The following is a 9,897-nucleotide window of genomic DNA, read 5'->3' as shown; positions in this document are numbered from 1 at the left end:
ATTGATCAACCATTGAGAAGCTATTTTACCAAATATTTTCCAAAACGGCTTCAGTTCCACTAGAGAAGTCAACCCACCAGAGGAACCGGAGATGTTTTGGCAGGAGCTGGAGTTTACCAGTTAAGCGGGGTGAAATCTGACACCCACCGAGGGTAATGCCTTGGAGAGAGGTGGCCGGCTGCGGCTCGGAGCCTTTTGGGTGGGCTTTGCTATACTACATGGAAACGACCTTGATCCTCGCAAGAATCGTATCGCACGTATGGGCAAGAGGATGCTCGAAGAAGTCCCTGGAAGAACCCTCCTGTTTTTTCCCCGAGCTCTCCAACGAGAAGATAACAACCACAACTTGTTCTGTTGTTCCAAAGAAGCTAGCTTCTCTCTGGTCTCTCGTCTCGATGAGAGCGGGATTTCCATGGGCGATGAGGTGAGGTCCCCTCGGGGCTTTCGGCAGGAATCCTTTCCTGCCGCACCAGAATGGGCGAATAAGATGACATTGCCACTGTCACCGAGTCAGAGAGAGAGAGAGAGACTAGTGCACGTACGTCTAGAGGAGTGAGAAAAGATTGCTGAGCCTGCCTGTACCTGCAGGTCGATCGCAATGATATGCGTACGGGTACGGCTGACGACGGAGGCGCAGCAGTGAACTAGTGAAGTGTGGTGACTCGCACTCGCCGGCCATTTGCCAGTGATTGATCGATGAATGGGAGAGCAGCGCAGACGGCCCGGCCGGTGGCCATCAAGTCGTCGAGATCTCGCGATCTCCGTCCCTGTTCGTAATGCCTCCCCTCGCATCGCCGGTTCCATCGTCTCGCGATCACTGCTGCTCGCTCGATCGCCGCGCGCCCAATTATTTCGCGGCTCCCCACGCATCCATCTCTGTACGTGCACAGAGCCTCCTCTGGGCCAGGGGACTGCTGTGCTCGTCCGTCTTGCCCGTGCTCCACCGTATCGTCGTTCTCACTGTCATTGAGTCTTGTACTCGTGTAGTCCCTGCTCCCTACGGACGGAATACTACACTACCATTTACATTATCAGACGTACTAGTAGTATTTGGTTCAAGGACATCAAATAACAGGTGAGGGCACACGTTTGCCCCTCTTTTTTCTTCTCTTCTCCCTTTCCGTCCTTGTCCGCGCCTGCTTCACACGGACGTGCTTTCGCACCGCTCGAGTTGCAGATCACCACGTTTGCTCGGATTGGGCACCTCTTGCCTCCAGCGCAAGAACAACCACCAATTCGTCGTCTCCGGTGAGCCGCAATCCAGTTTCTCCTCTTCCACGACCGATTCATCATCTCCACGGCTAATTCCTCCGTTGCATGGCTCGATTTATGCAGATTCCTCCATCCTCCTCAAGCCCCACCGGTTGTGCTGCTGCGGCCCATGCCTTCGCCTACATCCACTGCTGAGCGTTGACTGCGGCTGCTTGTGCATGCTCAGACCCGCCGCGCTCACCAACATCCAATGCACGCCGCTGCAGCATGCTTCACCCTATCGCGCACATCCTGGACGAATGAGAACTGGGATGAGTCCGTCCGCTTATTTTTTAGGGACGGGTTCATCCCGCATATGACCGTGCCTTAAAACCAAACATACGTAAATGTGGAATTGATCCACCTTATTCCATTTCATTCCTCAAATTAGTGTCTCAAAACCAAACATACGTAAATGTGGAATTGATCCACCTTATTCCATTTCATTCCTCAAATTAGATGCATTCCTATATAGATCCACACTTTAATAAAGGTTGCTAGGAGGGCATCCGCGGTACGGTAGTCACCGGTCACTCTCCAACCGCGACTTTCCTTTTTTCTTTTGGAAAATTTCATTTTTACAACTTTTCTTTTTTTAGAAAGCTATGATTAAATTTATACATATCACTCCAATTTGTAAAACTTTTTCGGGTACTATTGCAGATATCCTTATCCGTGGCAATCCTAATCAGCACAAGGAAGGTGACAAGTACTGTAGATGCAAATATCCGTGCCGAGGCCCCTTACAAGTTAGTCAGATCAGAAATTCGCAAATGGAAGTAGCAAAATAATCTTTTCTAGATATGAAGGCTACCTCCGAGCTATACCCTCACAATCGTGAGTGCACTTTCCAGCCCTCTAACCCATGAACCTTCTCCTCGTGTCATCCCTCATTATCATGCCACATGTACATCTTTTCTTATAGCAATAGGGAGTTCTATTTAAATTTGTTCTGATCTTTGTTGTTTAAAATTTTGATCTATTATTTAGATATCTAAACTACTTCAAATAAAAAAAGTTAACTAAAAGTTGTAGTTCTCGTTAAAACCAATATTTTTTAATATAAAATTCCATTATTTGAGGCTTGGGGGAGGGAACCTTGGCCCCGCTCCCTTCGCCATTGACATCATCAAGGCACCACAGCACGGAGCACCAGTTGGATCGACTACTAGAAATGGGCAATCTTTGAATAGAATTTCCATTGTAATACTATCCAACAATGATAATAAGAGATACAATGGTAGAACAAAAGTAGTGGGATGCGATTATGTTCATTGAAAAGAGAACCAAGAGGAAATGTTATGTAGGTGGCCACGAACGATGTCGGTGTTTTCGATGGATGGTTGCGATGAATACCAGGTCTAGCCGTCTTGATGAACTTGGCATCAATGGCGTTTTGAGCTATTTGGAAGAAGATGGTGGAGAAAGTCTAGAGGCAATAGCTAGGTAGGAGAGGTTTTGTCGAAGAAGGCGAAGGAGCTGGTGGTCACCGTGACAATTTTGTTATCGGCCAAGGCTTTTGTTATTATCCTTTGTAGGGTTTTATTGAACAAAATGATCGATACGAGGGAGAGGGAGTGCTACATATGGTGGAGAAGTAAAACATGGTTCGAATATGATAAGCCGGATCCTTAGAAGTCTCTATACCTATAGAATTAATTTTCAATGAAAGAAATGAATCCTTTTGTCTATTGGATTCTTCAGCGACACGTCAAGAGACAAACAATTGTACACCCTCCTTTTTCTGTGCATCGTTCATCTTGCAACAAGGCTGGCTGCTGTATAGTATCGTCTATGCTAGTGTTGACTTGAGCATGCAGTGCAAATAAAGCAATGTGCCTTTGTTTGTTTCGACGGTTTGGGCCACAGAACATGCATGCAATGTGTTAGTTTATTTGCTACGCATACACTTGCATCCAACTAGTTGCCTTCCCTGAGCAGTTACCAGTTTTATTCTTCAGCTTGCAACCATTGATCTATGTCCTAGACGAACAGATGAATATTGAAACCCAAAGCATGAGAAGAAGTTAATGAATGCACTTGCTTTTTGTTTTTTTAATTAGGCACATTTTCAATCCATCCACTAGCTACGTACATACATATGTGGCGTGGGTACAAGTTAATTTGCATGATGTTTAGATATTAGGCAAAGAATTGATGGTGTATTCACAGGCGGAGCTAGGTGTCAGCCAACCTGGGTCGTGGCCCACCTTGCCTGCGTTAAGTTTTCCTTAGAACTGATTGTGGTTCATTAGCACAAGCAAACAGCACTAGAACTGATTGTGGCTCTTGCTGTGTTGCTATAGTTCTCAGGAGCAAATAAACTCGCAAGTTGAAATAACTATAGCTACTTAGTCATGCAAAATGCTGCAAATCGGAACGATCGATGTAGCATGCAGCCAAGAAGATCATATACTACTTTTGGTAGAGAACTTGCGTTGCCTGGGATGGTTGTTTAGTCCTTCTAATTTCACAGTCATCTGCTTTGCTTATTATACAGCTATTTGTGTAATTACTGTAGAAAAATTGAGTAACCTGAGACATATGCGGCACCCAATGTAATTTTTTTTTTTGAGTGGTGAAGTCAGTTTGTGCCAAGTCTTGTTGAGGAAAACAAAATCTAACAATTTGAAGTGGGAGTCATGGTAGGGAGCTACTAGTGTACTATTACCAATCTAGTACTCTCCAGTCACAAATTTCATTTTGTTCAGAGCAATGTTGGAATAAAAGATCAATTCTTAAATATTATTTTTTGTACACCTATGATATTGGGCGAAGTGAATATGTTCCTAACTAAGTAGATAGTGGTTAGTTTATTCTAGTTTTCTTTTCTTAACAAGCTGAACCAACCCCAATAAATAAATCTGAATCATGAAAAAAATCCATGGTGTTCATTTCCGGTATATTTTTACTCTTTATTTGTCTTTAGAGACGGTCAATATCACTTGGCAAGTAAATATAAGTTTAGCATTCAAACCACCAATCATTTAGAACCATGGGACCAAAGTTTCTTGAGGCCAAGGAATGTGCTTGGATCAAATAATTATGAGAGGTGTGGTTTCCTTTCGTTTTCAGTCCCTTGCCTAAAGTCCTAATCAAATCACATAACAACAATTGCTATAATAAGCACCACACCAATTATGTAACATCATCTGCTCCCTCAAATGATAAACAATGACTTTGTCCCCATAAAAGTATTAAACCAAAGCATAAATCTATCAAAGAAGACCACTGCACTGTACCCTTGTGGTCATGCAGAAATGCATGCATTTCAAAATGAACAGGACATTTGTTTTTGGGACCATGCATAGTCCTCACATGTAAACAAATCAACGTGGTTACAAGTTTTGAATCCACATCTGTCCTGCTTGCTTGCTTGCTACATGCCTACATGCATGGTCCCTGGAGCATCTCCCCTTGCTTCAGGTCCCCATCACCTTAAAACAATTTGCATCTAGCAATGATTCATCCAAGTAAAAAGAAAGAAGATCCAATTCCTTCTGCAAACAAGGCTAAAATTTTCAAATCCTTCCAAAACTTCCATCCCCTGGTTTTCATCCGCTTGTGCCCTAACTTTGTTTGCTTCGCCATGTGACACATTCAGTTCCCAGGCCAGTACAAACCGAGGACGTGGTCTCTCACTCTGCAGCACATGACTGGGGCACGCCCAGGCCTGGCCCTTGGAGAGTTGCAGCGTTTGAGGATTGGATGGTGAGCTAGATCACTACTTAGGATCCCAAAAGTTCTCTTTGTTTGAAAAATAAAGATCCCAAAAGCTGATGAGAGCAGCACGAGGCAGTGGTCTGCATGTGTTTGCACCGCATAGATTAGTGGTGGTTTTGTGGGGGTAGTGGGGATTAGCCAGAGCTTGTGTCAGAGAACAAAGAGATCATGCAAGTTGGTGGTTAATTGATTATATAGTCAAGTGAGCAGCAACTTGGTTGTGTGAGGAGCAAGCATGTGTGCATCAGATGATGTGCATGCTGCAACTAACGGCTGCAGGCCCATGGTATCCCAATCACCACCCACCAGTTAGTCCCTCCACAAAGCTTCCCCTTGGCTGGGATCTTCTGCAAAAGAATTGCCTGAGACGCGCGCGGACCCGTCGCATTCCGTTCATGTTCCATGAAAAGTGTCTCACACCAGCCCCGCGCACCCACACACACATCTTCGTTTTTACCACGCAATTAGGAAGCTGAGCCTAGCTCGGTTGATTGCGGGTATGGATGTACCCTCTCATTGAGGTGAATTTGGATGCATATTTTCTTAATATATAAAACCACCTAGTTTCTCCTAGGTTGCTCTAGTTCTTTTTTCTTACTGTGCAATTTACTACCATCAACCCAACCCCATACTCCCTCCATACTCGCAAAGGAAGTCGTTTTGGACATCGACACGATCTCCAAAGTATTACTTTGACTTCTTATTTTTATAAAAATATTTATCAAAAAGTGATATATGTATATTTTTATGAAAGTATTTTTCAAGACAAATCTATTTATATAGCTTTCACATTTCCAAACTCAACAACTTAAAAGTTATTTATGATTTATATTCCCAATGTTTGATCCAAGCCTTGTCCAAAACGACTTCCTTTGCGAGCACGGAGGAATACAAAATGGCTTCTTCAAGACAAAAAAAAAAGGCTGTATATATAAAGGAGCAAATACTACAGCACCTGAAAGGCTGAAAGCAAGCAAAGATGCCACATAGAGTAGCCCAGGTCAGTGGCCGCATAAACAGGACCACAAGCCATGCAAAGACTGCAGCAGGAGAATCCATCCATCCATCGTTTGGACACAGGCAGACCTGAAGGCTGAAGCCGGCCACAGCTCTTGAGGGTTGATGTTGCCATGATGATGTGAAAGAATCCTCATATTCAGAGCAAACTCCAAGGCTGGAGCTACCACTTTGGGTACCAGTAGGGTGTATGGATGTACTGTTCTGCACTGTGAAAAAAAGCGGGGAGCACCAAATTGAAGAAGTAATCCACCTCGGAATTTGGGCCATGCACAATGGATCCATCACAATTCACATGCCCTATATGCACATGGCCATGGTGATTTCTCTTGTTTTCTTTCATCATGATAAAAATTCAGATTCTAATGTGAATTGCTGATGCTGTTAGTATTTTGTCCTAGGGGTACAAAAACGAGCTAGGCCTACAAAGAGCGCACCAGGGTAATAGAAGTCTGAAGCTGAGGTAGTATAAGGCAAAACTCCACATAAGGATAGCATCCATAATAAAATGACAAGTCCAGACTTCATTTGTACCAGAAAGGTGAAGAAAAAGGGGTTAAACTTACAAAAAAAAGAACAAAGAGAAATGGAAATCTAACCCCTCAAAAAGACTGGTATGTTTCTTCAAGTTGCCATTTGCTTTGCTCATGGGCCGGGCCTTCTTTTTTTGCAAAGACAATCTTCAAATTATGCAGCTTCCCATTTCTGCTCCCCTACTTCTTATTGTCTCTAGACCCCCATGGTTCTACCTTTTTATATGATGGAACACGCATTTGGGTTCTCGTCGCTGAAAGTCTGTGGTGCCATCATCTGGTGGTGCGGCGCATATGCTGTGTATGACGGTGGCGGGTAGGCCGCTTGGTAGATGTACCCGGGCGGTAGCAGTGTCGGGGGTGAGTAGTACCCGCCAGGGAATGCAAACTGCGGGTAGTACATGTACAGGTTGGCTGTGGCGATGGCTGCCGCGTCCATCTCTTTATCCATCTTGTCCTCCTCACCACCGGTGTTGCTGTCACCCTCCTCCTTCTCCTCAACACCTTCCACCTTCTTCTCCTCCTTGACCATGGCATCGCCGCCAGGGCTCTCCAGCGGGGCAACCGGCTCAGACTTGATGATGGACACGTGCTTGCCGATGCGCTTGTACATGTACTTGGCTAGTTTGGCCTCTTCTAACACACCCTTCACTGTCACCTCTGATGCTTTTAGGTCTAGCTCTGCAGATTGCACCCCTGCACAACCATGAACCAAATTATTATGAACCAAATTACTATATTGTAAGCTAGAGAAAGTATTAATATTAATAGTACATCTTTTAGTAAGCTTAATAAATTTGTTGATTTTTAGTCAGACAGGTAGGCCAAGGGAGTTGTTCTTGTCTTTGAGAAAGTTTGTTGTATTCAATTAAAGAGTTCTATTCCGAATCATTTCACCAGAAAAATAAGTAGATCTAGCCATGCTGATAGAACAAAGCTAATCACATCTGTAAAGCTTGTTAGACCGGATAGGACATGGAAATAATATAGATAGGCATGGATAGTACTGGAAATCCGATTGAAGCCAACTAGTAAGCACCTTTCATCTTGAGGATCCTCTTTCTGATCCATTGAGCGCAAACCTCGCAGTGAATGTGCACCTTCAGCACCACCTGGATCACCGGTGGCTTAAAAGACAAAACAAATAGAATAAGGAAACATTCAAATAACAACATATGATGGAAGAAAATTATTATAAAAATACTAAAATGTGAAGCAGCAAGGGGCATTGCAGGATGAATGTTGCAAGATGGTTGTATGAGAGTTATCTCATTCACCTCCTCCTTCTCCTCCGGCTTGGGTGGCTCGAGCTCCTCTTTCCTTTCCTCTTCTTTCTTCTCCTCCACCGGAGGCGGTATCGGTGAGAGGAGCTCCACCTTGTGGCCGGTCTTTTTGTGGACATGCTCGATCACCTTTGCTGGGTCTGCGGCCACCTTCTTCCCCTTCACCACCACCTTGTGCGTCTTGGAGTCAGCAATCACGCCCTCCACTCCTGCAATACCGACACAAAATTTTCATTTCAGGTGCCATCAAGATTGAATCTTGAACTAAAGAATCATCCTAGGTTTCCTTTGATAGCAATTATAAATACATGGAGAGTATGTATCATGGATGGAATATTTGAGGATTTCAAGGAGGATAGGGAATCAACTTCACTTTTGAGCTCCGATTGACATATGCCTGAGACTGTCATTCTCTTGGGATATACTAACCTTTTCTAGAGCTAAAAGTCATTCAATTTCTAGTTAGTCATTCTCCCCACCATTAATCAACATGATTTATGTACCAAATAAATACACTATAAAAAAATTTCATGAAAAATTTAACAAAAATAACTTGATATCGTAAATGTTGGTGTACTTGTCTACGGACTTGGTCAAAGTTGGATAAGTTTGAAACATAGGGAGTAACTAAGAGGTTAATCTTTTAATTAAAGCATAGGCCATCTATCCCACTTCAAATCCTACCACGAATCACAACAATCCTTTTAAGAATAACCTTTGAAATATCTCGAATCTTTACCCTCCTTATCACAATAAAAAAATGAATAAATCTCGTGAAACATAAAAAAGATTATCGCACTAAAAAAATAAATCTTGTCAAGACTAAGAGACTCAATGATCCAGCAAAGGAAAGATAGGAAGAGATTAGGTCGCCTAGCTGGATATGGTAGCATTACCGTTGAAGCGCTTAAGGATCTTCTTGACCTTCAAGGCACATCCCTTGCAGTGCATGTAGACCCGCATCTCGACCTCCTCGGGCGGAGGCGGTGGCGCCTCCTCCTTCTTTTCCTCCCCGTCCTTGAGCTTCGCCTCCGCCACCGCATCCTTTGGCTTCTCCTCCACCCCCGCCTTGGGCTTCTCCACCTCCTCCTTCCTCACCTCCTGCAAAGGAATACAAAGTTATCAAGATGTTGCCTTTCCTAACACCGATGGAGAGCATGTGAAGGATAGCATAACTATCCTCACTCACCTCGCCCATGGCTTCCTTCCCCTGTCGTGCCGTGGAGTGCTATGCTCCGACACACGCCTCTACCGCTCCTCTATGAGCAGGCAATGCCTGACTCTATGCTGAGTATGTTTGTGATGCCGGTAGGGAGGGGGGTTCACCTTATATAGCGGGTGGGCGCTACCTAGGTCTGCAAGATCCACATGGAAATGATGTTGGCATATCTTTGTTTCTCTCTCCTCTTCCCCCTTGGCTTCGAGTCCATCTCTTGGAACTTGGGGGGTGGGGGGCAGCACACTGATTGTATTTTTCTCTTTTTTTTCCTGCCTTTTTTTTTGCACCAAAAGTGAAAGAAATCAATAGCAATAAAGGAGGATGTATTTATTTAGTGCAATAAAATCTGTTTATATTTATATGTAAAACGTTCTGATGTGGTGTGAAGATCTACACGACAAGTCAAGGGGGGACGTACATTTTGGACCGTCGATTGAATCAACCTCCGGTTATTGAATCCACCGAAACTAGACAACAAAGATGGCCTGGAATTTCCCTACCAAAAAGATTTACAACTCAAATTTCTCTCCATTTTCCCCCGAATTCTGATTAGGTGGTACTATGTTTATAGGATATATGGTGATAATTTAAGCTTAGATTTGCATCATGGCCAGTGATTTTTTTTTTGAAAAATTGCCAGTGGTTTTTGAGGGCTTGAGATAGAGACTCCCTGTTGCCTGCCGTGTTCGTGTGGCCGTCTTCTCAAAGTGCATTTGCGCTTCCTTTTCCTTGAGAGGCTTGATTGAGTAGCCATAAAGCTTCAGTTTCTTTTATGGGGCTAAACCAGCAGGGCATCCATGAGCATATGACTCAGAGACACATATCCAACCAGCTGTCAGGCATGCATCATGCAGCCAAGAAAGGAGATAGC

At 43.9% G+C, this 9,897-nt stretch overlaps 1 protein-coding gene across 1 annotated transcript; it reads right to left on the bottom strand.

Annotated features, from left to right (window-relative positions):
* Positions 1-6,477: 6,477 nt before the first annotated feature.
* Positions 6,478-9,187, bottom strand: LOC117865506 (heavy metal-associated isoprenylated plant protein 7). Its single transcript, XM_072295061.1, has 4 exons — positions 8,704-9,187; positions 7,802-8,016; positions 7,564-7,651; positions 6,478-7,220 (listed from the first exon to the last, which is right to left on the bottom strand). The coding sequence occupies exons 1-4, from the start codon at positions 8,768-8,770 to the stop codon at positions 6,745-6,747; spliced, it is 846 nt and encodes a 281-aa protein (XP_072151162.1). The 5' UTR covers positions 8,771-9,187; the 3' UTR covers positions 6,478-6,744.
* Between the last annotated feature and the right edge of the window lie 710 nt (positions 9,188-9,897).

This window comes from Setaria viridis, chromosome 7, assembly GCF_005286985.2.
Source record: "Setaria viridis chromosome 7, Setaria_viridis_v4.0, whole genome shotgun sequence".
In the NCBI taxonomy this organism is placed as follows: domain Eukaryota; kingdom Viridiplantae; phylum Streptophyta; class Magnoliopsida; order Poales; family Poaceae; genus Setaria; species Setaria viridis.
This window is presented reverse-complemented; position numbering and strand designations above follow the sequence as displayed.

Coding starts and splice junctions, on each gene's coding strand:
- LOC117865506 (XM_072295061.1), bottom strand. CDS start 8,770: ATGCGGGTCTACATGCACTGCAAGGGATGTGCCTTGAAGGTCAAGAAG. Junction 7,652..7,801: donor AGCCGGAGGAGAAGGAGGAG/GTGAATGAGATA, acceptor TTGTCTTTTAAG/CCACCGGTGATCCAGGTGGT. Junction 7,221..7,563: donor GAGGATCCTCAAGATGAAAG/GTGCTTACTAGT, acceptor ATGGTTGTGCAG/GGGTGCAATCTGCAGAGCTA.